The sequence below is a fragment of the Theobroma cacao genome, chromosome 4, assembly GCF_053813885.1.
Source record: "Theobroma cacao isolate CCN51 chromosome 4, ASM5381388v1, whole genome shotgun sequence".
Classification (NCBI taxonomy): Eukaryota; Viridiplantae; Streptophyta; class Magnoliopsida; order Malvales; family Malvaceae; genus Theobroma; species Theobroma cacao.
Genome location: NC_142642.1, coordinates 40666137 through 40691161, shown reverse-complemented (window position 1 = coordinate 40691161; position 25025 = coordinate 40666137). Strand labels below are relative to the sequence as shown.

Below are 25025 nucleotides of genomic sequence, written 5' to 3'. Positions count from 1 at the left end.
ACAGCCGTCGCAGCAGATCACTGATTTTGCAGAAAAGATAGAAAATTGGAGCTGCCCAAATTAAGAAAAGACAATAAAAACCAGGTTTTTATTCTTCTAGCTGTAATATTTTTATTCATCACACTTTCAAAAGCCGCAGTCTAAAGCAAGGGTTTGATCCATACAGGCCAAACTCTCTTGCATCTTTGTTTATAATACAATTTTCAGAAACGAAAACAAAACAAAAAAAAAAAAAAAACGAGTGAAAAATTAAGATAAAATGGCTTTGGCAAGCTTGGCCAGAAGAAAGGCATACCTTTTGTCCCGGAACCTGTCGAATTCACCCGCAGATGCGTTGAAGTACTCGTTTTCGCTCAGCTATTTCTCAAGGGGTTTCGCTTCAGGATCTGAAGAGAACGATGTCGTCGTCATCGGCGGCGGACCCGGCGGTTACGTGGCCGCTATCAAGGCCGCACAACTGGGTCTCAAGACAACCTGTATCGAGAAGCGCGGGACCCTTGGTGGTACCTGCCTCAACGTTGGCTGCATCCCTTCTAAGGTATACTCTGCGGTTTGATTTTTGGATCTAAATTTCTTCTCTTTTTTAAAATTTATGGTTGGTCAATCGACTATGATCGTTAATCTTTAGTAAGATTTGCATATGTTTGTATGGGCAAATGTTCTGATAGGTCGTGAATTATGGTGAAAATGTATGTAAAGCTGATCCTGGTGTTCAATTGGTTGTCTCAATTTCTGTTCTGAATACCCTTTAAAAGAACTATGATCGGGTATTATATTTGTAAAGTCGAAATGGCATTGCAAATCGTATCTTTCTGGCCATATCTGTTTTTACGACAATGAAGGGGATAAAAATGTTATCTTTTTGGTAAAAAATCTGATCTTTATCATTCTTTTCGATTCAATTCAGTGTTGAAAATACATACTTGATTACCATATGCTTTTATCTTTAGTCTTCAAGTTAACTTTATTAGTTTCCTTCCAAGTTCCTGCAGGCTACTTGTCACATTAGAGTTCTTATCTTTCTAATGTTGCTTGTTTCATCCAGGCACTTCTTCATTCCTCCCACATGTACCATGAAGCTAAGCATTCATTCCCTGGCCATGGTGTGAAATTTTCTTCTGTTGAGGTTGATTTGTCCGCCATGATGGCCCAAAAGGACAAAGCTGTTTCTAATCTGACCCGTGGTATTGAAGGCTTATTCAAGAAGAACAAGGTAAACTATGTCAAAGGCTATGGCAAGTTCATTTCTCCCTCTGAAGTTTCTGTAGACACGATTGAAGGTGGGAGCACTGTTGTAAAAGGCAAGAATATCATAATTGCCACTGGTTCTGATGTCAAATCTTTACCTGGTATCACCATTGATGAAAAGAGAATTGTGTCATCAACTGGAGCTTTAGCGTTGTCAGAAGTCCCTAAGAAGCTCATAGTTATTGGGGCAGGCTACATTGGGCTTGAGATGGGTTCAGTGTGGGGCCGACTGGGCTCAGAGGTCACTGTTGTTGAGTTTGCTCCGGATATTGTTCCAACAATGGATGGAGAGGTCCGCAAGCAATTCCAACGTGCACTTGAGAAGCAGAAGATGAAATTCATGCTCAAAACTAAGGTGGTAGGAGTTGAAACTACTGGAAATGGTGTGAAGTTGACAGTTGAACCAGCTGCTGGTGGAGAGCAAACCACACTTGAAGCTGATGTTGTTCTTGTTTCTGCTGGTAGAACTCCATTCACAGCTGGGCTTGGCTTGGACAAGATAGGAGTGGAAACTGATAAGATAGGACGAATTTTAGTCAACGATAGATTTGCTACAAATGTGCCAGGTGTCTATGCCATTGGAGATGTAATTCCAGGGCCAATGTTAGCCCACAAAGCAGAAGAGGATGGCTTTGCTTGTGTGGAGTTTATAGCTGGTAAACATGGCCATGTTGATTATGATAAGGTCCCTGGAGTTGTCTACACTCATCCTGAGGTTGCGTCTGTTGGGAAGACTGAGGAGCAGGTTAAGGCACTTGGTATTGAATACCGTGTTGGGAAGTTCCCTTTCTTGGCAAATAGCCGAGCCAAGGCTATTGATGATGCTGAAGGAATAGTCAAGATACTGGCTGATAAGGAGTCGGACAAAATTCTGGGAGTTCATATCATGGCACCCAATGCTGGAGAGCTCATCCATGAAGCAGTCCTTGCCATTAACTATGATGCATCAAGTGAGGACATCGCACGTGTGTGCCATGCTCATCCTACAATGAGTGAGGCATTGAAGGAAGCCGCAATGGCCACCTATGACAAGCCCATTCACGTCTAGAAATCTAGATTTTATGTCTTCTTGATTTTTGTTTGACAATTTTCAACATGACTCAGCACAAAATCTTCACTTTCTTGTTTGTCCTTACTTGAAGCAGATGGCATGCTGGAATAGAGATTTGCTATTCTTCTTTCCCTGTTTTCTGAATGGTATAATAACTAAGCATGTTCAGTCATTTTGTGATGTGCAATTAATAAACAACCTAATTCGCTGGAGCAGATTTCATGCTTTGCTCATTCCCTGTTATACATTGCAGTTTTCCCATCTTGGAGGGGCTTGTTTGAGTTAATACTTTGTCGGTCAATAGATAGTTTGTGATATAAGTGGAAAAGCACTTGTTTATACAGGCAGGGCATGCAAGTTACAGTTTGCTGTATGATTTCTTCTTACCTACCTTTAAAGCTTAAGGGTATGCTTGGTTGAGGGGAATGGAATAGCCATTCCTCTTTTATTCTCATTTTTTAAATAAAATTGCATTTGGTTCAATGAAATGGTTATTCTTAAAAATAACTATTTTAAGAGAAGTGTGAATAGTCATTATTAAGGTCCCCTTGGTAATAGTTATTTTAAATTATTGGGAATAAGAAAAAAAGTTAATTAGATAAATATATTTTTTTACAATTTAAAAAATTACCTTATAAAAAATACTAAACTTATTTTTTTCTCTCTCTTCCTCACTCCTCTTTCTAAAGCACAAAAGACACAATTTTTTACCTCATTTTCAAAAAAAGAGAAATAAAAATATTTAAATATTATTTAAAATATTAATATTATTTCACTATAATAAATATTATAAAACATATTACTTAATATTATTATTTAAATATAATAAATGTAACAAATAATATTATTTAGTATTATTTAAATTAATAAAGAATATATTTTAATATTAAATATTATTTAATTATAATAAAAAGTTTAATTATCTTCTAATACAAAATAAAAATATATTTATATTTTGATGAAAATATTATTTAATTATAGTAAAGATTATTTTGATTTTATTGCTCAGAATATTTTTATCTTTTAACAAAATAAATTCTTTAATTTTAATAAAAAATATTTATTTCTCATCATAATTTCTTTTATTTTTTAATTAAAAAATTTTTAAATTTTAATATAAAGTATTTTTATCATTTACACATTATTCCTTAACCATTCTTAAAATTATTCTTGCCAATCAAATAATTGAATAAATAATAATAACAATTTCTATCCTATTTCATTCTCATGAAACAATCTACATAATAACTATTTTTCTTCTATTCTATTCCCTTTGAATGACTATTCAATTCCAGTGAACCAATCATGCCATAAATGAATTAGAATCCGGTGCTCAAATGTGCCACTCAAATGTGCCACACATGTAAACAAATAAGAAAGCCAAAACATGGTAGCTTAGGATTTCAAAACTAACGCGTGTAACCTTACATGTTAACCTACTGCCCTTTCAGTGATGTTCTTTCTTAAAAGCCAACTTAAGTCCAGGAGAAGCATACAAGCAAGAGTAATGCATTACCAAATCTGATTGATACGAGGGAAAGAACCAGAGATCCCAAAAAGATTGAATGTATATAACTTGCATTTTAAGCACAAAAGATGAGTCAGATATGTATTTGCTAAAGGACCTTTCCTCCTAATTATGGGAACAAAGGCCCCTTGCTCTACACTCATCAACTCTGGGTCTTTCATGCTGCAATAAAAAAAAAAAGGCTACTTAGGACTGTCATGGGTCCTCCCGCATGTCTGGTCTCCTCCTAGCCTGTAGAGCAAGCCTTGCATCTCTCTCTCTCTCAAATTCCCGATAATCAGTCCGCTGCAAGAAAGAAACCTTATCCAGATACTGGTTTGAGCTCTTCTTGTAAGCATCCAACTCTTCTTCCATCCCCTTATTCTCTTCCTTGAATTCTCCCCAATCTTTTTTCGTCTTGTCAAGCACGCTGAGCTTTGGCTTCTTTTTGATTTGTTCAAGAACAGCATCTACGGCAGAAGGTGCAGCAGCTTTCGCCTTTTCAGCCGCCTCTTTCGAATCAGCATCAATACGCTTTCGAATTTCAATTTCTTGACCAGCAAAGTCTCGAACCTCAGTGATCTGCAAATGGAAAGATCGAATGTAACAACATTGCTCAGGCATGGAGTTGGCTGATCTACAGACTACAAAAGCATTCCTAGCCCTAGGAGTTTCAAGTTTATCATGTGTTTGCATCGAGAAACATTAATAGACCAAAGTGCTTAGAAGACCAAAGACGTACATAATCTTTTGGAGCGCTCAGGTATTGAAACATGGCTCATCATAGTTCAAACATTTCTTTAAAGACAATTTCGAAGCAAAGTCAGAAGCAAGCATTGCCAGTGAAGAAAGAGATCCACACTTGCATGCTCAGATAACCCATGCAATTGCATGGTTAAGGCATTTTCTAACTGGTAGCTGCATTTTTTTTTCTAACAAGAGTTGGAGAAAGAAGTGTTTACCTCAATTTTCCCTCTATTAGATGCAGCAGCTGCAGCTGCTGCAGCATCCTTCACTGCTGAGAGAGCAGCAGCTGCAAGCTTCTTTGCCTCATCACTGATGCTGTTCTGCATCACACCAGGCTCCTTCAGCGATTCATCTTTATTAAGGCCTTCTGTTTTCTTTGGTGGCAAGCTCAGCTGCATCATCCATTTCTGTTAAGCATAATCTGGCTAAAAGTTCAATTCTAGCCAATTACCTACCAGGGCAACAAAATTGAAAGGAAAAACCGCTTACATTGGACGTCTTCTGAGAAAATTTAGTATCCACAGTTAAACCATTCTCCACAGATATTCCTTTATCAACTTGCCCTAACTGATCCTTATCACTTGTTCCATTCTCCACAACACTTGGAGACTTCGCCTCTGTCTGTTTGTCTTGCCCAGGATTTGGTGGTTTCATTTGCAGATACTTCATCCAATTCTACGAAATAAATCAAAGGCAAACAATTACACCGCGACTATCTACTTATAATTAGCTCCATTAAAAAAGGACGAGAATGAAAAAATCCTCACATTGGAAGCCTTGGGTGAAGTTTTACTTCTGGTTGAGGAATTATCCCTAGAAAATTGTCTGAGAGCATTCTTAGGTATTCCCTTATTCATCTGCTCCCACATTGCATCCACTCGTGCTTTCGCTCCTAGCATCATGGGAAAAACAAAACATTTGATATCCTCCGCTTCATACTACCAGCTTGTTGTTTTGAAATGATAGACATAGCTCTCACCAAAGCAAAATCAGGATTAATGAAAGAATATTAAGTGAGCAAATCATAAATATCTCACCAGCATCTTCACGCAGGGACTCTGAATTCAAGGCCATAGCATCTACTTTCACAGACTCATTCAATGTTCCCTCTTTTTCGTTTACATTTCCTGAAACACAAGGGAGGAAACAGAAAATGACAAAGACTTTGAAAAAAGTAATATCTACCCATCAAGCAAAATTCTCTAGTATAGAAACTATTGTAATTAGTCTCTTTGAATTGAACAAAATTACATGCACCCCATACCATTTTCCTTCCTTTCCATGCACGAAGATGCAATATAAATTCCAAAATAAATAAGAAATCCCAGGTAAAAAAGGAAACCCAGTTGAAAAAGAAAAAATTTAAAAGAATAAAACTACATAAACTTTTTTTTTAAAAAAGAATAATACTAACATAAAAAGGATTCTTTTTTCTTGTTCTAATTAACCAAAGAATTAACCTTTTTGGGTCAAAGAAAGCCTTCAAAAGCTCCAAAAAAAAAAAAAAAAGAGACGCAAAGTTCGGCACCTGAGTCGTCGAGCCCGTCAGTGGTCGTAGCCATTGGGAACAGAAAAAAAGCTATACCAGGCTTTGGGGTTTGTTTAAACGAGAGGCAATCGAATATCTTTCCGGAAAAATCAGCGAAGACGCTGTTTGGGTGGCATGACAATGGAAGGGGAAGAAATCGCTGAAAAACCCTCGCGACACACAGAGAGCAAGTAGTCAAGTACAAAGGAGAAGGAAATTGAGACATCTTACCTGCTAGTGCCCCTGCTAAAATGCTAAAAACGGCACCGTTTGGACCCTGGCTCTGTGGGGCTTTTTTTTTTTTTTATATATATATTTAATTTAAATGATAGTGTTAATTCTTATAAATTTAGGGACATTGTTTTTTGTTTTCAATAATAATAATATTAAATATCATTATTTAATCATATTGGAATTTAATACCATTTAAATAATAATATAATTAGAAAAAAATGCAAGACATTTTCTTTATACATAAAAACCTCCTAAACCACTTGTTTTAACCAAGTATCATAGTAAAATTCCCCAAGTTTTTTCCTTAGTGTTGGGGACTAGCAAAATGGGAATTGGCAAAATTAATGTGAGAATGTGAATACAAGGAAATGAGGTTGGAGTTGGACCAGGTAAGATAAATGCTCAAAAGTGTAATGGGATTTGTTCGTGATTTAGGAAGAGTTTGTCCAAAAGGTTTTATTGCTCTTGAAAACCAAGATCCTTTTTAACACTTTCCCTTGGTTTTGCAGGGCAGAAGCAAGTAGCAGAAAGACAATTACATGCTCCAACATCAGAAGATGAACAAGAAACCAAGATTGTGCTCAAAAGTTTGAGCTTTGGTGACCCTGGTGGAATCACCCAGCCCAATGGTTTGTGTCAAAAGATACAGTTCAAAACAAGAAACAAGGAGAACGAGAACAGTATCTCTATCACATTGATACAAGATGTCTTTTTATTTAATCCAACAGACATGACCAGAATCGTGAAAATCTCAACATTCAGAAACTATATTGCAGGACACTTGACAACAGATTCTATACTGTTTAACTTAGCAACCAGCAATCATGGGCTTGTAGTCGATTACAAGGACTTTCTCCAGGTGGCCTAAAAACAAGTTTGCGAATTCGACATGAACAGGATGAGCTACATATTCTGCAAGGCCCTCAGTACTTTCAAATGTGGATTCAAACACATGAGTGAAACCTTGATGCAGGTTCTCAATGCTAACATCCTTGCCCCTGTTACAAGCAACAATAATATGATATGATGGAAACGAATTTTAGTGCAAAGGCCAAAAATTAACTAGGCACAAACAAGGGCCTAAAAGTATAGGCGAAATGACGATCATTCTAATCTTGAGGTAGAGAAAAGAATGCTTTACTTGAGAGAGAACTACCAATTCTCAGTTAATTTCCTCCATCTTCCCAAACGCATTAGTAAGAATCAGAAGTTTGGTTTACCAACTACATTCTATTGTTTGTTAATCAACACATTTGGTAAAGAGAGGAGTTCTTTTTCTTGTCAATCAAAGTTTCATCCTTGTAAAGAGCATTTCCAGCAGTAAAATCCTGACTGCGCGATACCGATGTGGGGGAAGCATTCTATGAAGCACATTCAAGGATTGAAGATTCTTCTTCCCGTCATTGCTAAAGTACTATTCTATTTAATTTCAGCATCATTTTGATTGCATATGCCATTGATTATCAAGATTGTTACAGTTTAAGCTTCATAATAGGACCAAGTTCTATCCTCATAGAGAAAGATCACAACTATAACTATAGATCTCATAATACAGACTTCAAAAAATATTAACCAAAGAACAAAAAAATTTAAAAAAGACAGACAAAAACCATCGTTATGAACAAATGGGTGGGTGGATCTCAAAATTATCCATCTTACCAAGCTAGGAACAATAAATTTAAAGCTTTGATGGGTATCAGCAAAAGAAACAGGAAAAAAGCAGTGATTGAAAAGGGGAGCATTCATAATAAGATATAGTACCATTGAAAAGCTTTCATAGGTTCAATGAGATTGACAAGATTGGCATAGCCTTTGATGAGTTCCTCAATCTTCTCAGGTGTTGTTTCATCTTTGAACTTTGCCAGCAATACGTGCTTCACAACCCCTTTTGCTTCCTCCATGTTTCTCCTCCTCTCTCTCTCTCTCTCTCGCAAAGTAATCAGTTTGGTTGACGCTTCTCTCCCCTCAACAACTGAACATCAACTGCTTTTCATTTCACTTCATCGGTCAAAAACTTACAAAGCCATTGTGGTCATTTCCACAGTTCTATAATGTGTGGATGGGCTACAGAGTTGGAACCCAAAGAAACTGTACACGATAAGATACGTTGGGCTAGAAGAAGCTTAAATTGGGCTCAAAGCAAACTATTAAAATTCCAGTTTCATTTACTTCAATAATAAAATAGCATAAACATTACAAGTTTTCAAAGTCAACACACATGCGTAAAATATTTTCATGAGTTCCACCAAATCTATATAATTACCTAATATACTAGATATATCCTAATCAAGCTGCAGATGGACCACTACTGCTTCCCTGCTGAAGAAGGGGATTAGCTGCAGGCAGAGTGGAAACCAAAGGTTTCATGTTACCCTGCTCAGGCCTGCAATTCTTGTAATCCAGAGACTCATTCTCGTATATTTCCCACCACTTCTTCACCAGAACCTTGATATCTTCCCTTTGCATGTTCTCCTCCTCCCCAGTGTACCTCCAAGGCTTTGATCCCTTCATTCATCACAAAAACCGAATTTATGGTTAAAATAAACAATAGGAAATGTTAATAATTGAATATATAAACGTGGGGTTGCATGATTCAAAGACTCTTACCGCAGCACAATAATGAACAACCTTGACTTTGTCGAGGTCCACATTTTCAGGGTGGCGCCACAGCATAGCCAAAACAAGGTTGTAAACAGGAGGGATAGGCCTGTAGACATTCCTGAAGAAACTGTTGAGGAAGTCCTGCAGCAAAATTAAATAAGGAAAACCAAATACATAAGCAAATGAAGGCATTGAAATAATCAGGGAGGTTGATGCATGGTCACTTACCTGCTCAGCAAATGAAGTTGGAGTGGTGATCTTGAGGGTCTGAAGTAGATCATGGTAGGTAAAAGGATTAGGCTCAAACACAAACATGCCGGCGTTGAAGTAAGGCGGAGGTGGCGACCCTAACTTTGCTGGCCAGTGAACCTTCTCAGGGCACTGCTGGCAGTATCCAATCTTGTACTGAGGCGAGTTAGCCCATGTCTTTTCACAGAAACAGTCCATGACAGCATACAAATACCCATTCGGGGAATCAAAAAGGTGATCTACATTCTCGAATACTTGAATATCTCCGTCCAAGTATACCATCTTGTCATACTCCACAAACTACAATTAAAACACGAACAAGAGGTGACTTTGTTTTAGACCAATTCCATGAATTAATTACATGTAAGTAATATGGTAATATAGAAATATAGTAAAGGGTATGGTAACATAACAAATAAGTGAATAACAAATACAACAAAGTAACATAAACTGAGAAAGGCTAACATTTTCGTTTTTACCTCCCAAATACGAAGCTTGGAGTAGTTGACAACATAATAGGCCATGGCAAACTGGGTGTGGTTGGCAGGCGGATATACCGGTTGGATCTCCCGGACAATACAGCCCTGAGATTCAAGAATATCCCGGTGCTCTTGGGGCACATCAGGCAGGATGGCCACAACCAAAGGGTAAGCGGATTCTGCTTTCCTCAAACCCTTGACTAAACCCACCACACCCTTCACATAATCTCCATTGCCAGCCAAAAAGGTCACATAAGCCCTGTTGGGCACTTCCTGATCAGCCACAGCACTTTGAGACATCTTGTTAACTCAAAAACAATCAAAAGACAAAAGACCCGAAAGGGATTTGATGACAAATGTAAGGAAAACAAAAATTCTGAATAAAAAAATGTGATTTTTTGGAGATGTGAAGTTGGGGAATGCATGCCTCCCTTATATAAACAACACCAAAGGGGTGGTGAAAATGGAAATAAGAATAAAAAATAAATGACAAGGCAGGTGACTATTTAATTAATTTTTCCTAAATATGATTATGATTCCAACTGCCTTGAAATCAAAATTAGCTATAAGGTTATGAATCATGAATGCTTTGATCGTTTCCTTTTAAGAACACATGCAAGTTTTTATATGGGGAAAAACAGTCAAGGGTGGGTGAATTTGAGCTTGATTATTTCCATGGTTAGATCAAACCGAAACCGAAAATTCAGTTTTGGTTATAGAATTTATAACCTTTTTTGAGATTGAAGTTAACTGTGTCAGTGAATAATTTGAACCAAATTGTTGGAGAATCACAAGAAATCACGTGAAAAAGTATTGATGGTTAGATTTATTACCCTTTTTCCTTTCTTATTAATTAGTAATTACAATTCCTTAATTTTTTATGTGACATGATCATAAGTTTTTAATGCAAATCCAAGGACTACTCAATAAAGATTTATATCAATATGTATATTCTTTGTTTATACATATAAAAAGATTACGTGTCAAGGTTTAACAGTAATTAATTTTCACGAAATCAAGCTCATGATACAATGGAGAAAAATTATTTAGACAAGTGTGTTGTTTTAATGGATGTGATGAAATTTTATTAACACCACTCTACTGTCCTCTGAAGAATCAAGCACATCTTCAATTCTTCAATCAGTCTTAAAGAAATTTCTTAATAGATTAAGGCAGGGATTATTCTTAATAGAAGTTTCAAGCAATTCTGTGACCATTTAAGTTTTTCATATATCGTACTCTAGAAAGTAACACTGTGAACATAAGCATTTGTCTTTTCATTTGTAGATTATCTTTTACTTTAAGTTTAATTCAGTTTTTTATGATTACAGTATCAATTTGACATTCATGTAATCTTATTTCTATTACTTAAGATACGAGATATTGCTTTTCAAAAGAAAAAGTCATTTTACTAATATGTAAGAAATTAAATTGTGTTTCTAAAAATTAACTGCTACTTACACAGAATTAATTAGCAAAGGAGATTACCATAATTCAAAAGGCAAAAGAGGAGAAGTTCAATAGACAGCAGAATCACTTGTTTATTTCCAATACTATAAGAGTCAATGAGGCGTGATCGGCCATGATTATATTCTTTAAACACCCATGATATATAGAACTTTAAAAACTTTCAATTAAAACAGCATTATACGGGGCGGGGGCGGTAGCCTTTAAAGCGAGAATTAAGTGCCCCAAAACTAATAAGTATATAGTATAAATAAGATTGTTTAAGCCGCAGATGGAGCGCTCCGCTGGTGAACCACACCATCTTCATTGAGTGTAGAGATCAAGGATCCAAGCTTTCCAGGTTCACCCTGCATGGCGTTCTTGTAATCTAGAGATTCGTCTTCATAAATATCCCACCATTTCTTCACCAGCAGCTTTATGTCATCCCTCTCCATGTTCTCTTCCTTCCCAGTGTACCTCCATGGCTTTGCTCCCTGATTAAAAAGGTTAGAACAACGATCTATCTATGGAAATTGGAAGGAAGAAAAGATGAAAGCTTACCGCAGCACAGTAATGAACCACCTTCACTTTGTCAAGGTCTACATTTTCACGGTGACGCCACAGCATAGCCAAGACGAGGTTGTAAACAGGTGGGATTGGCTTGTAAATTCCCCTGAAGAACATATTCAGAAAATCCTGCTCAGCGAATGAAGTTGGAGGAGTGACTTTGAGGGTCTCGAGGAGATGATGGTACGTGAGGAGGTCAGGCTCGTAGACGAACATGCCGGCGTTGAAGTAGAGAGGAGGAGGAGAGCCCATTTCGACAGGCCACTGCACTTTTTCAGGGCTTTGTTGGCAATACCCAATCTTGTACTGAGGAGAGCTCGACCATGTCTTCTCGCAGAAGCAGTCCATGACAGCGTAGAAATACCCATCGGCCAAGTCGAACAGGTGATCGATGTTGTCGAACACTTGGATGTCACCATCCAAGTATATCATCTTCTTGTACTCCACGAACTACAAACAGATTAATAATCATCAATATTTAGTAATCAAGTTTCTTAGACTTAAAAACAATCCATTATCAAATTCTATTGGAATTCAATAATTAAATACCCTTTTCTGTGTTTTTCATGAAGAAAAAAAAAGAATGTAACTAATGAAAAAGAAAACCTATGATAAAGCAATCGCAATTCAAAGTGAAATTTTTTAAAAGGTAATTTGGTTTGTTATATATTAATAAAAAAAATTTGTAGTCGAAATTAAAGAAAGATAAATATTTGTGTTTACAACATTAAAGTATAAAATTAATGAAAAAAATTAAATGTTCATTTTTATTATGTATTTTACACGTGTAAAAGTAAATTATATATCACGTGTATAATTTAGGCAATGATACATTTAAAATTAAAGAATAAAAGACAAGAACATGCATTTATGCACAAACTTAGATTTTAAAGGTTGCATGCCATGCCACACGTTGCATGGATGTCATTCCAAGAAAGCAAGGTGCAAATTAGCAAAGGAAAAATTGCTACATCTTCTTACCTCCCAAATACGAAGTTTCGAGTAGTTGATAACATAGTAAGCCATGGCAAACTGGGTCTGGTTCTCTGGTGGATAAACAGGCTCAATCTCCCGGACGACGCAGCCCTGAGATCGGAGAATCTCGCGGTGCTCTTCGGGCACGTCAGGAAGAACAGCCACCACCAAAGGGTACACAGACTCAGCCTTCCTTAAACCCTTAGCTAAACCCACCACGCCCTTCACGTAGTCTCCAGATCCAGCCAAAAAGGTCACGTAAGCCCTCTTGGTAGTATCATCAGTCGGAGACATTTCTTTGTTGGAAGAGGAAGAGAAGAGACAAAAAGCTAAGCAAACCGACCAAGACAAAGTTAACAGGAAGAGTGAAGAGGATGTGTGGGTTGGAACGAGATGGTGAACAAGGGTTGGGATCTATATATAAGCTTTGAGAAAAGGAGGTGGTAAATGGAAATGGCATGAAGCAAAATTTGGGGTAATATTTTGGCCTTTTGAATCTCTTTCCAAAAGATACTGAATACTTTCCTGCAATGTACGCATGGCATGCAGAAGAAAAATTGGTCTTTTACACATGCCCATTCTCCGCATTCGACACATGAAAAGCTAAAGAGAGAACCCTGAGAGAGGGCAATCTTTTTCTGTCTCAGTCGATTGATGATCCGACGGGTAAAAGAGCTACCACGTCTGTAACATGTTTAAATCTGATTGGATCAAGGGTCCTGATTGAGTTTCAGGATTTGATCCTTATCGAGCGGTAGTCGGTGGTGAGGATAACTCAAAACAAAGCAGGGTAATAACTGAAACTTTGGAAGTTTATTCTTCGGATGTTGATGGTACGTGGCTAACTTTTGTCTTCCTCTTTGCAGTGACGATGGAAATGTATGCCACGTGTTAACATCTTGCTGGTTAATACTGTCCTAATTTACGTTGCAATTAAGTTGTGGAGATCACAATTAGGATTGATGATTCATTGGAGAAATATAAGGGCAGCCCTTAATTTGATGTTAATTAACTCTATACTATATGTATGATTAAAGCATTTAAGGGGAAATGATTTCCCAAGATTTCACTTGAGTTTTACTCTTTAAAGTTATTTCCATATCCAAATCAAATAATTAATCCATTTTAACCTATGGTTCTCGGTTCTAAAGAGAGAATTCTATGTACGAAGAAGGCATAATGATATGATAAATTGGATTACATTAAAGTAGACAAAGTTGATGCGAAGAGCCGACTTTATCAAATAATTCACTCAATCATGATATAAATAACATAAAAAATAACTATGTCAAGTAATACACCTAAAACTTATAAGCAAAGAAGGAACTATGACCTAAAATTTCATGAACATTTTACTTGTATTTTCATATTTGTGTTGTTCTATTATTTGCAACTTTCCTTTTTGGGTAATAATACCATTTGTGCAACCTAATTGTTAGCCATAATTAAAGGCCAACATGTACCTACACAAAAGGCAAAGATTGGATTCCTTTGTGCTGTTCAAAATCCGCAAGCAAATAGGAGATGGAAGTCGTTTGATTTGTAAGGAGAAGGAGAATAAAGCAAAAAAGGAGAAATACCTAATTATAAAAGCGATTGAAGAAAAGAAAATGTTCCGTACGGTTCAAACACTGTAAATTTTTGGACTTATGTTCCGACCAAATGCATTTTACATTGAATTGCTTCCATAGTCTGCAAATAAAGGGAAATTCATTTTTCTTTTAAGAAAAAAACAAAAGAAAAAAAGGGTTTTCAACATGTTGTGAGAATCAAGTTAAGTTATATTAGTGACATTCGAAAAGTAAAATATTCTTTCAGTTCGAGATAGTTTAGTTGATGATGATGATAATGATGAACAACATCAAAATATACGAGAGTCGTTTTCAGTTATGTTGTGGATATTCCTCTCATCGTATTGTTGTGAACAAGTGTACATAATGCCAGAAAAAGGAAATGGAATCTAAGCTAAATAATTCTGGGTGGGGATCTTTGTTTTTTGTTGTGAAAACTAAACCAAGAAACAAGTGTGCATCGTGCCAAGGGTAGATACATATGTGTTTCTTCCTTTATATGTGATCCAGGGAAAGATGTTGTTATATGATAGAAAACAAGATCCAAAATATGTCAGCATGTATATATATTTATATAAATTATACAATTTAAACATATTAATATTGATCTTAATTTAATCTTTAAATAATTAAGATGGTAATCTCTTTCGAATCTTTAATTTTGTACAATCACACATATGTATATTTAAATTTAAAACCTTTGGTTTTATAGACACCAAGGGTAGGTATGAGTAATCATTCCAATATTTTTAAGGTTGCTATTCTCTAATTCATTGCTATGCTAATGCCTTACTCGACTGGATTGGACGGGGAGTTGCATTGAGTGAAGCGAGTTTCATCTTTTGCTTCATCGTACCGTACGTATATAAGAGAATACAATCTTTTCTGGCTAAGGCCAAGGCCGGTTTTAGCATAAAGCCAGCAAAGCCCTTACTTTAGGTTTCATAATTTTCTATGTCTCATAATTTTATATAATATACTTAATTATATATAAAAGTTAAAATAATTAATAAAATATTTTTTAAATAAAGTGTCTATTAAATATTTGTTTTCTTTCACTTCCTACCTCTTATTAATTGTCAATTATTTGTCTCACTTTCTTACTTATGTGAAAGTCAAAATAATTAATAAAATTACATATTCTCTTACTTTCTCAATTATGCTTCTATCAAATTTTTATTTTTGAATCACTTCTCAATTCTCATAATACTAATAATTCTCAATTATTTTTTTTTATTTTCAATGAATGTAATATGCTTTTTAATGATCTCCAATTAACAATAATTTTTTTTTAATTTCAATAAAAGGGATCTAATTTAATTTTTTTTATTTAGTCAGGGTCATATTTAAATATTTAATCATTTTAGACCTTGAAAAGTATTGAGCCGCCCCAAGCTAAGGCAAATGCAGATATATAGGCTCCATGTATATATATAGATGAGCCATATTTAATACTTAATTTGGAAGCAAAAAACGTCTCTATTATTTGATCAAGAGAATATATATAGTTAATTACTGAGATAAATCATGTTTAATTAACAATTTAGAAGAAAAAACGTCTTTTTTATTCGATCAAAAGAAGATATATATATTATATATATATATATATAGTTAATTTTTTAAATGAGTCGTTTTTAATTGCTAATTTGAGAGTAAAAACCGTCTCTCTTATTCGATAATATATATATATAGTTTCTAAATCATTTCTCCATGCATAATCTGTGGTATGCGAGTACTACCTTATATCTCGTTATAACTACACTTACTAGGCTGTTGAGCTTGGGTACATGCTCCCTATCCCAACCCAGGTTTTGTCTGAAAAAGGAGTTGATCCAAACCTGAAATAACGTAAACCCGAACCCAATTTTTTCCTATTCCAATAGACGCAAGCAGGGGAGGAGTCAGGGTTGATCAATTAGTTTGGGCCGTTGATTAGGTGGGACCCCCAACATTTCACAAACTCATTCACTCTTTCCTCTGTTCTTTACCTTATCTCGGATAAACGGAATCGAAAAAACACAAGGTAGAAGGGAAAAAATGGCGTCTTTGGCTCAACAATTCACAGGCCTAAGATGTCCACCTCTCTCCTCTTCTGGCTTGTCAATGAAACCAAAGCAAACCCAGAGAGTGGGTGCTTTTGCTTCTCCAATAGTTTCATCTGTTGCTATCTCAAATGCACAGACCAAAGGCAGGCTTGAGCTCAAGAAAATGTTCGAGGAAGCCTATGAACGCTGTCGTACTGCTCCCATGGAAGGCGTTTCCTTCACTCTTGAGGACTTTCAAAATGCTCTCGAAAAATATGACTTTGATTCTGAGCTTGGAACCAAGGTATCTGTCCTTTTCTTTTGGTTTATGGTATTAGCTTGGATTAGGAATTATTAGCGGATTATGTGAATTGGGTACTTATGTTATTATTTGAAATTTGTATTTCAAGTTTGAGTCTTTCTTTATCCTGATAGTGCAAAATAGGCAAGAGTGAGATTTTGTTAATGGATGAGCTCAAGTGAAGTATTTTATGCGAATTACGTCCAAATTCTGTTTGGGGCTAGTTTTGGTTGGACGTGGAGTTTATGTAGTTTTATTTTGAGCTTCTCTTTTTGTGTTTCTTATTCATTCTTGCTGATGTTAGCTGTGTAGAAGAGTAATTGAACTTTTATTTTGTGCATGATGTTCTATAATAAGATTGAAAAATGTACATTTTCAGGTAAAAGGAACAGTTTTCTCCACAGATGCCAATGGGGCATTGGTTGACATTACTGCAAAATCTTCTGCTTACCTACCGGTCCAAGAGGCCTGCATTCACAAAATCAAACATGTAGAAGAAGCAGGGATAGTTCCTGGTTTAAGGGAGGAATTTGTGATTATTGGTGAAATTGAAGCTGATGATAGCTTAGTCTTGAGCTTAAGGTCCATTCAATTTGAGCTTGCCTGGGAAAGATGCAGGCAGCTTCAAGCCGAGGATGTTGTTGTGAAGGGTAAGGTGCGTATCCTCTTCCAATTGTATCTGCTTTTGTAATAAAGTCAAAACTCTTGTAGGGCTAATGGTATCATGTGTCTGGAGCTTTCTGTAAAATTTTATACTTATTCATGCATTCTCACTCTGGTGCTCTTTGACTAACTGATATATGTAGGTTGTTGGTGCAAACAAGGGTGGAGTAGTGGCATTGGTGGAGGGTCTTCGGGGTTTTGTTCCTTTCTCGCAGATATCATCGGTTAGTTCTATGATCCCCAACTGCATCTTTTTGACACTCTTTGTTTTACTGTACTAAACTCCAACTCCCTTTGAGATCTATATTTTGCTTAAGTATTTTACCTACCATTGTGTACTCGAAATCTGATTTTCTGATGTCAATCATTTCATGATTTTTTCAGCATATCTTAAGAGTGACAAGTTATGCTGCATTGTCCTGAATTGCATTTTAGCCCAACTAGCTCTGTATGGTTGTGCATGGAAATTTAAATTATCCTTAGTAATTTATGTTTTCATGTCTCATCAGAAAACCACTGCAGAAGAGCTTCTAGATAAGGAGATCCCTTTGAAGTTTGTGGAGGTTGATGAGGAACAGTCCAGGCTTGTCCTCAGTAACCGCAAGGCCATGGCCGACAGCCAGGCGCAGCTAGGAATCGGATCAGTTGTCCTTGGAAATGTTCAGAGCCTGAAACCATATGGTGCATTCATTGATATTGGAGGAATTAATGGCCTTCTTCATGTCAGTCAGATTAGTCATGATCGTGTCTCAGATATTGCTACAGTCCTTCAGCCTGGTGACACTCTGAAGGTGACTTCTATTATCAAGTTAATTCTTGGCAAGAAGTTGTGTTTTTCTTAGAAATATATTTTAAAGACCATGTCAAATGATATAGGTAATGATACTGAGCCATGACCGTGAAAGAGGCCGAGTAAGTCTTTCTACAAAGAAATTAGAGCCTACCCCTGGAGACATGATTCGCAATCCAACGCTTGTTTTCGAGAAGGTAGTTTCCAATAACGGTCTCAATACTCTTTCGCAGTTTTTTATGGTGCTTTGGACCTTCTCAATGTAACTCTTAACTATGGCTTTTCCTTTTCTAACAGGCTGAAGAGATGGCTCAGACATTCAGGCAGAGAATAGCTCAAGCAGAAGCTATGGCTCGTGCTGACATGCTTAGATTCCAGCCTGAGGTACAACAATAGTTACTACTTTGCTCGATCAAGAAGTGCTGTTAGATTATACGGCTATCTGGTTAACTTGACTGTTCCCTTTGTGATTCATTTTTGCAGAGTGGCTTAACTCTGAGCTCTGATGGGATTTTGGGTCCCCTTACATCAGACTTGCCAGCAGAAGGTTTGGACCTGAGTGATGTTCCTGAAGGAGAAGATTCTTAATTCATTTGCATAGCCCTGTACCCACTTTGTATTTGTTTTTCCTAATTTTCTGCTGCACTCCCGGCTGTAATGTTCACATTATTTACTTTGTAAAATTGGTCCTAGTGCTTTGTTACAGCCAAATGAGATAAAAATTCTCTTCCATGGTGCAAATATAGCTTTGCTCCCCTCTGCTCTTCTCCCAGGTTTTCATTACTCAATCAAAGTAAAAGGTATAGGTACTGGAACAAATGAAGGATACACATTCTCTATTTCAACTTATAAAGTGCTTACATTCAAGCTGCAGATCGCATTGTGGTGATCACTGATGACTGCAAATCCAACACACAGAAGAAGAAAAACAAAATTTTCTTGTACATGCAAAAAGAAAAAGTATGTGAGACTTGTATTCGTTAGACCTTTCTTCTAGTGCACTGCTTAGCTTTCTCCTTTGTTACTCTTCTTGCCCTTCTTTTGCTTCTGTTTCAGTTGAGTGAGACCAGCAGCTGTGATCTTCACATTGCCGATAATTGCAGCAACTAGCTCAGGATCTGTGCATGCTTTCATCAATTCCTTCTCTCTGTTGCTTGCTTCTGGCGTGTGGCTAAACAGATTCATGGCAGTCTTTGCAGCTACAGAGGAATTTCAAAGAAAAGCAAAAAATTAAATAAAATAAACATTGCTTTTGGACTCAAAACTAAGATTGTCCCATGAAAATAAGTAAAATTTTATTGACACCAATTTAAATCCTAGTGACAAGAAACACAATAAAGAATTCAAAATGATAATGACATAATTTCAATTTTGTAAACTAAAGAATTCTCATACCTTTTCCTTTCTTTGCAGTGCCAGGTATTATCTTAACACTGTATTTATATGATTGCACTGCACTATAAGGACCACAGACAGGCACAGCATATAAGAGAATATCACTCGGCAGAGGATTTCCGGTCAAGTAATCCACATCATTTAATCTCCCTTTCTCTTCTTCGCCTATCTCATGGACATCATCTTCCTCCATGACCACCCTGTCCAACTCATTACTTTCATCCAAACCTGCATGGCGTTTATCTCCAATTCCATTTGCATGATCATGCAAAGTATCATCAGGATGTTCGGGACAATCCCGAGAAAGATGACCTGCCCTTTTGCATTTATAACATATCTTTGGGGCATCTTCAGGAGCTGCAAATTCAAAACAAGTGAATTTTACCGCCCCATAATAGGATCCTCTACTTGAGTTACTAGAAATTTGAAAAACATCTGATTTGCCACCTATAGCGCAGGAAGGGACATACCACTAGCACCTGGTTTCTGGTTGTTGTTGGTAGTAGCATTTGCATCATCTAACCCTCCATCATTCTTGTTACCTTTCCCTGAAGACTGCAATTCATAGGAATTCAGTTTTAGTCTAGAAAGTGATTATTAAACCATAACCAGTAGAATATGAGGAATGAAGACCCTCCTTCTCTCCAAGAGAGAGAGAGAGCTCTACAAGGTTTATAAATATTTTCAGGGTGGAAAAAATATCTATGTTGGCCTGCAAAGAACATTCAAGTTGGTGTACTCACAGCCAGTAATGCCATCCGAATGCTCCTCTCTTCCTCATCCTGATCAGCATACTTCTTTATTTTCTTGAGCTTGCCTCTCTGCCCACGGCTTATTTTTCCACCACCTGGTTTCTTATTTCCCACAATATTTTCAGGTTGACTAACAGCATTACCATTCTCTTTTGCCTTCTTGTTTCCCTTCTCAATACTAGCATTAACATCATTACTGCTTGGTCCTTTCTTGAGCTTTTTTCTTTCAGCTTTTGAAATATAAGGCTTATCCCTAACTGTAGCTTTCTTCTCTTCATGATTATCTTCCTCTACCAAATCATTTTGAGAAGTTCCAAGAACAGAATTTTTACCCAAGACAGCAGCAGATCCAAGCACTAGAGTTCGATCAAGGAGATCCTCAAGTTGCGGACTGACAGAAGCAACACCACCGTCCACAACGTCAGATATATTTGCATTACCAACATCATTCAAGCCAGTCCTGCCTTCAACTGCTAATTCAGGTACATCAATTGCTTCATCACCTTTCTCTGATTCTGACTCAGAATTTTCTATGAGAGGACCAGTTTCTTCAACATCATTTATCCCTTCCTCCTCACCCCTCACCCTCCTTTCATTTAAATGTGATCCCAAGGAGCTTTCATCCAAGCGAAACAATAACCCAAATCCCATTATAAGAGGATGTGGAGGAAGAAAGTTCTTCTTCCCGCGTATCATGAAACTCCCAACAGTAAGATATTCCCCTGTAGGAGCAGTTTTACTGACCTGGTGAGGATAAACCCACCAAGCACTGGTAACAATTTTCGAATCCCATGCCTGGCTGTGACAAACCTATTTCACAAAATTGAAATTTTAGCTGCATATATTGCATTTTATTCTTCCCAGAAATACACAAAAAAGAGAAAGAATTAATAAAGGACAGAGAAAGATTATTTACTGTAAAACATCCAGCTTGGTTTAAAGTGAGAGGTGGTACTGGCTGCTCAGGCCTGTGATTCTTGATTATTGTACTAGAAGCCCCATGCAAATCTGCATGGACATACCTGTTTCATTATGAAAATAACTATCAAAATTCAAATTCTATATGATAAACCATATTTGGAAAACTAATAAGTAGAAAAATACTGAAACAATTAAGGAATGCTCATTTCCCCAAGAAACAAGAAGCAGAAAGAAATCTAAATTAGAGTGAAAAACTCTTCCTCACCCATGTCCTCCACTTGATCAACTTCTAATGAAACTCTGAGAAAGAGAACAATTGTCTTAAAACTATGTTACCAGACAATTCATTTTCACGGTGAACTCATTGCTTAGCACTTTGAACCAAGAACATCCATGGTGAAACTTATAATGAAATAGCTCAGAAAGAACAAAATGAACAAAAATGTAAACATTAAAAAATAATTCACTTACAGATCCCCTTTTGACATATATCTCTTGACAATCATCTCATTCTGTTGAGCATCACGTCCACTAATAACTAAATAGTTTTCACTGCTGATGAACCAATTAAATTTCTCAAACCAATGAACTTTGCGCATATGTGTAATTGATGCAACAGTTTTTTCCTGCAATTCATTAAAAATGAACTCGGCAAGCTAAAACAAAGAGCAATACAGTTCATACAACCACAAAGCACCAATTTGAAGTCTGTCAGACTTGGAGCAGGTCCAAAGCCCTACAAGAAGAGGCTGCTGATAAAGTATTCTTACTCTTAAATAAATATATTCCACAATATTTTCTACCAATCAAACTTAAAATGTGTTTCTGGTTGACACGACAGAAATAAGTATGTTAACAGTTAAAGCTACCTGTGAAAGCTGAAGACGAGTCTTTCTCTCAGCTGCCTTAAAAGCCTTCTCATGTGCTGTGATAGTCTTTTCCTGTTTGCTCTCTTGCTTTTTCTTCGATTCATACCAACGTCGAGCATTGGCATGAGCTGAAAGTGCCAAATCAACTTCAACCTTTTCAAAGTGAAAAAGAAGTGATGGCAAATCAGATAATTAGGGTGCAGTTTTCGGGCATTGAAACATTTATATTTACAGATATAGGAAATTATGCAGAGATGTAAAGAACCCCCTCGAAGGAGGTACAAGTAATGATGAGGATGATGATAGAGATGATTAAGACGATAAAACATCAGACTTGTCAATACCTAAGCCTTCAATTTAATCGAACTGAATAACATATAATTTCAACAATGCAATTATTGTTTATGTTTCCCAAGTCATCTCATAGTTTTTCAAATTCATTGACAAATATATGCTACATTAAGAACTCATAATTGTCAATATTGGGCAAATTCAGGTAAATGGACACAGATTTCTTCAGAAGCAGATAAATTATGTGCATAAATATTAATCAAAGAAACATAAATAGATACAGATGTATAAAGGGATGGGGCTTTGACAAGGGGAACCTAAATTTTAAACTGAAATAGCACCTTATCCACTGGGAGTGTCTTTTCATCATCATCCATTTCATCAAGATTGTTGCTCAGTAGTAATGTCATGCAATTCCTTTCAAGATAGAGCTTGTCAATTAGGCCAGCCACAGGATTTCCAGATTTCTTCTCTTCCTTCACCATACGAGCAAGATCCTCCCAATTCATACCCTTTGCAAGAGCTACACGAACAGCTAATATGGCAGCATCCACATCTTCTAGGTTGTACTCAATCAATTCTGCCATTTGGACACAATTATCAACTTCTTTCTTCAGCATATGAACACGATTTTCCTACAGAAAAACATGACTTGCATTAACACGACGATGAACAAACACTACATACCTTGGATTATCAGCTAAATGATAGACATGCTATCAAGGTCACAAAGCAACATATCTTGGAAATCATATCACAAACCTGATCCAAGCGAATCTTGTTTAATTTCTGAATCGCAGAGCTCTCCTTGCTCTTTTGCTGTTGCTCAGACCTTTGGCTCTCAATTTTGCTGTAGAATTCATCCAAAGCTGCATCAAATGTTTCAAAATTCACATAGTCTCTTGACTTGAACTGGTTCAATAAAATAGGGCAGAATTCATCATATATCTGCAGAGAATAACCACACAACAATTAGCAAGAGCACAATGAAGCAGGAAATCCCACATCATAGCTTCATTCATGCGTGTGCGGAATGAATGCTCAACTCAGTTCTGCAACATATTGATAACAAGTGGTTCTCAGTAATACAACAGCAACCTGATCAGTAGTTCCTTCGGACAGTGGGCCATCCTTTCCTGGATTCCTTTTCTGCATTAAAATGTATCCTTCAGGAACCTTGTCACCTGATATAACATCCTGTAACCAGTCCTCAAATTTTGCAACAGCTTGGGCCAAAACTTGAATTTTATCATCATCAAACTTGCTATCTTTGGTAACTTTTGTACTTGGAACCAGGCCAGCATCTAAAATAATATGCTCAGAAAGTGCAGGCCCATAACCCAATGCCTCCCCGAGAACATTCTTCAATGTAGCTTGTTTAGCACGAGTGTTATCACTGGCCTTTTTGTTTGACTCAGAAGGTTTCCCACCCTTGCGACTATCCTGCTTTTCTTTTTCTTTTCGTGCGTCAGGCAAATTATTCCCGGCTTCATTAACCTTAGTGGCTTCATTCTCAACAGGTTCACTAGCAGAAGTGAGGGCTGCCTGCAGCTTTGAAATGGTAGTTCGCTCAAAATGCCGGCAAATCTCAGTAGGATAACGATGGCGTGACATGATCGCAAACCCTTTATCATCATCCCTGTCATGAATGAAGTTGTACAGTTCCTTTATCAAACTAGTTGGCTTAACAAGCTAGCAAACATCCAAACCATGAATTTAAAAAATGGTATTTCATTAAGAAAATGCAAGAATGCCATTTTTAAAGCATTCACAAATAGGTAAATGTGAAGAGTAAGAGAAATGTAATATCAAAAGAGCTACCTATGTGAACGAAGAAGAGTCAAGACTGTGAAAGAAGAATCAGTGAGGAGAATGTTTCCTTGGGCATACAATTCCAATATTACATAATGTGCATTAGCACCTAATCCAAATTGGAAAAGGATTATCTGTCCACAAAAGCTTATAGAAATTAGACAAAAAACTCAAAAACCAAAACAAAAACCCAGAAATCAAAGCAAAGTAAAAAGAAAAAAAGCATACCCTATCATAACCGAGCTGCCGTACATCTTCAAGCCTTCTAGTTCGAATATGCTTTCGTAATTTGAGAGTAAAGCCAGAAGGAGTGTTACTCTTATCCCTACAAACATTTAACAACAATTTGATTAACTTTTTTCTCTTCTTTTTACTACTTTGTAAGCTTGTAATGAACATTTCAAAGAATACAAAAAAACAATCGACATCATAAAGAAGAAATATAAACAGCAGAAGAAACATACCGAACATAAGCAGTGGTATGCAATCGGACACCGCTCTCCATTAACAACAAAACCTTCTCGCTCTCTCCCGACTCCGTAATGCCGCTGCTATTCATCAGCTTGAATACATACGTCTACAGGCCGCGAACCGTTTCCAATTAATCGCATGATATTACTAAAATGATTTTTCTGAATAAAGAAATAAGGAAAAATTGCGTAAAAAAAAAAAACCTTGGGCGAGAGATCGTAGACGTTGGAACAGCGCATGCCGATCAATCTTCGCAAGCACTTGACTTCGGCGGCCACATCGGCCGTGTTCATGCGCACCTTCACCATTCCCCCTTTTTATTCTTTTCTTTTTCAATTTTCTCTTACTTTGGGGCGTGTTAGGGAACTACTTACTGATTTCGTGCTCTCTCTTTGGGAACCTTGGAAGCGCAAGAGAAAAATCGAAGGAAATGTGATTTTGGTTGGTGTTGCAGACCCTGCAGAGCTTCAGCCCGGAGCCTTGGACTGGAGGCAACCGCCACATGCTGGCTCTGGGTTCCTCGATTGGGCTGG

General features: G+C 36.9%; 7 protein-coding genes across 8 annotated transcripts; 2 read left to right on the top strand and 5 right to left on the bottom strand.

Annotated features, from left to right (window-relative positions):
• Positions 1-113: 113 nt before the first annotated feature.
• LOC18603721 (dihydrolipoyl dehydrogenase 1, mitochondrial) lies at positions 114-2514 on the top strand. Its single transcript, XM_018119575.2, has 2 exons — positions 114-538; positions 1046-2514. Exons 1-2 carry the CDS (start codon positions 260-262, stop codon positions 2294-2296), a joined length of 1530 nt encoding a protein of 509 aa, XP_017975064.2. The 5' UTR covers positions 114-259; the 3' UTR covers positions 2297-2514.
• Positions 2515-3788: 1274 nt separating this feature from the next.
• On the bottom strand, positions 3789-6306 carry LOC18603720 (craniofacial development-like protein). 2 transcript variants are annotated; one of them, XM_007035844.3, is made up of 6 exons: positions 6082-6306; positions 5591-5680; positions 5321-5445; positions 5043-5228; positions 4769-4960; positions 3789-4388 (listed from the first exon to the last, which is right to left on the bottom strand). In XM_007035844.3, exons 1-6 carry the CDS (start codon positions 6113-6115, stop codon positions 4023-4025), a joined length of 993 nt encoding a protein of 330 aa, XP_007035906.3. In that variant the 5' UTR covers positions 6116-6306; the 3' UTR covers positions 3789-4022. The 2 variants fall into 2 exon arrangements, with proteins under 2 accessions (XP_007035906.3, XP_007035907.3); XM_007035845.3 differs by having other exon boundaries at positions 4769-4945; positions 6082-6303.
• Positions 6307-6873: 567 nt separating this feature from the next.
• HS1 (heat stable protein 1) lies at positions 6874-8342 on the bottom strand. Its single transcript, XM_007035843.3, has 2 exons — positions 8077-8342; positions 6874-7313 (listed from the first exon to the last, which is right to left on the bottom strand). Exons 1-2 carry the CDS (start codon positions 8214-8216, stop codon positions 7124-7126), a joined length of 330 nt encoding a protein of 109 aa, XP_007035905.3. The 5' UTR covers positions 8217-8342; the 3' UTR covers positions 6874-7123.
• A 164-nt stretch (positions 8343-8506) lies between these two features.
• On the bottom strand, positions 8507-9944 carry LOC18603718 (galactinol synthase 1-like). Its single transcript, XM_007035840.3, has 4 exons — positions 9645-9944; positions 9145-9465; positions 8923-9057; positions 8507-8820 (listed from the first exon to the last, which is right to left on the bottom strand). Exons 1-4 carry the CDS (start codon positions 9942-9944, stop codon positions 8602-8604), a joined length of 975 nt encoding a protein of 324 aa, XP_007035902.1. The 3' UTR covers positions 8507-8601.
• A 1221-nt stretch (positions 9945-11165) lies between these two features.
• Positions 11166-13086, bottom strand: LOC18603717 (galactinol synthase 2-like). Its single transcript, XM_018119259.2, has 3 exons — positions 12639-13086; positions 11652-12107; positions 11166-11584 (listed from the first exon to the last, which is right to left on the bottom strand). Exons 1-3 carry the CDS (start codon positions 12924-12926, stop codon positions 11372-11374), a joined length of 957 nt encoding a protein of 318 aa, XP_017974748.2. The 5' UTR covers positions 12927-13086; the 3' UTR covers positions 11166-11371.
• A 3031-nt stretch (positions 13087-16117) lies between these two features.
• Positions 16118-18722, top strand: RPS1 (ribosomal protein S1). The gene is made up of 7 exons (XM_018119696.2): positions 16118-16531; positions 16908-17183; positions 17335-17415; positions 17701-17982; positions 18068-18178; positions 18279-18365; positions 18465-18722. Exons 1-7 carry the CDS (start codon positions 16241-16243, stop codon positions 18567-18569), a joined length of 1233 nt encoding a protein of 410 aa, XP_017975185.2. The 5' UTR covers positions 16118-16240; the 3' UTR covers positions 18570-18722.
• Positions 18723-18791: 69 nt separating this feature from the next.
• On the bottom strand, positions 18792-24973 carry EMB1441 (zinc knuckle (CCHC-type) family protein). The gene is made up of 14 exons (XM_018119695.2): positions 24696-24973; positions 24486-24598; positions 24250-24346; positions 24031-24155; positions 23308-23848; positions 22972-23157; positions 22551-22844; positions 21919-22071; positions 21521-21675; positions 21045-21150; positions 20120-20938; positions 19847-19931; positions 19377-19733; positions 18792-19180 (listed from the first exon to the last, which is right to left on the bottom strand). The coding sequence occupies exons 1-14, from the start codon at positions 24798-24800 to the stop codon at positions 18987-18989; spliced, it is 3330 nt and encodes a 1109-aa protein (XP_017975184.2). The 5' UTR covers positions 24801-24973; the 3' UTR covers positions 18792-18986.
• Positions 24974-25025: the final 52 nt, after the last annotated feature.

Coding starts and splice junctions, on each gene's coding strand:
- LOC18603721 (XM_018119575.2), top strand. CDS start 260: ATGGCTTTGGCAAGCTTGGCCAGAAGAAAGGCATACCTTTTGTCCCGG. Junction 539..1,045: donor TTGGCTGCATCCCTTCTAAG/GTATACTCTGCG, acceptor TGTTTCATCCAG/GCACTTCTTCATTCCTCCCA.
- LOC18603720 (XM_007035844.3), bottom strand. CDS start 6,115: ATGGCTACGACCACTGACGGGCTCGACGACTCAG. Junction 5,681..6,081: donor TGACGGGCTCGACGACTCAG/GTGCCGAACTTT, acceptor CTTGTGTTTCAG/GAAATGTAAACGAAAAAGAG. Junction 5,229..5,320: donor CTTCACCCAAGGCTTCCAAT/GTGAGGATTTTT, acceptor TTTATTTCGTAG/AATTGGATGAAGTATCTGCA.
- RPS1 (XM_018119696.2), top strand. CDS start 16,241: ATGGCGTCTTTGGCTCAACAATTCACAGGCCTAAGATGTCCACCTCTC. Junction 17,416..17,700: donor CTTTCTCGCAGATATCATCG/GTTAGTTCTATG, acceptor ATGTCTCATCAG/AAAACCACTGCAGAAGAGCT. Junction 18,179..18,278: donor CAACGCTTGTTTTCGAGAAG/GTAGTTTCCAAT, acceptor CTTTTCTAACAG/GCTGAAGAGATGGCTCAGAC.
- HS1 (XM_007035843.3), bottom strand. CDS start 8,216: ATGGAGGAAGCAAAAGGGGTTGTGAAGCACGTATTGCTGGCAAAGTTC. Junction 7,314..8,076: donor CCTATGAAAGCTTTTCAATG/GTACTATATCTT, acceptor TGCTTGTAACAG/GGGCAAGGATGTTAGCATTG.
- LOC18603717 (XM_018119259.2), bottom strand. CDS start 12,926: ATGTCTCCGACTGATGATACTACCAAGAGGGCTTACGTGACCTTTTTG. Junction 12,108..12,638: donor CGAAACTTCGTATTTGGGAG/GTAAGAAGATGT, acceptor ATCTGTTTGTAG/TTCGTGGAGTACAAGAAGAT. Junction 11,585..11,651: donor TGGTTCATTACTGTGCTGCG/GTAAGCTTTCAT, acceptor CTTTTTAATCAG/GGAGCAAAGCCATGGAGGTA.
- EMB1441 (XM_018119695.2), bottom strand. CDS start 24,800: ATGGTGAAGGTGCGCATGAACACGGCCGATGTGGCCGCCGAAGTCAAG. Junction 24,599..24,695: donor TCTACGATCTCTCGCCCAAG/GTTTTTTTTTTT, acceptor CGCGGCCTGTAG/ACGTATGTATTCAAGCTGAT. Junction 24,156..24,249: donor GGCAGCTCGGTTATGATAGG/GTATGCTTTTTT, acceptor TTTTGTGGACAG/ATAATCCTTTTCCAATTTGG.
- LOC18603718 (XM_007035840.3), bottom strand. CDS start 9,944: ATGTCTCAAAGTGCTGTGGCTGATCAGGAAGTGCCCAACAGGGCTTAT. Junction 9,058..9,144: donor CAACTTCATTTGCTGAGCAG/GTAAGTGACCAT, acceptor ATTTTGCTGCAG/GACTTCCTCAACAGTTTCTT. Junction 8,821..8,922: donor TTGTTCATTATTGTGCTGCG/GTAAGAGTCTTT, acceptor TGATGAATGAAG/GGATCAAAGCCTTGGAGGTA.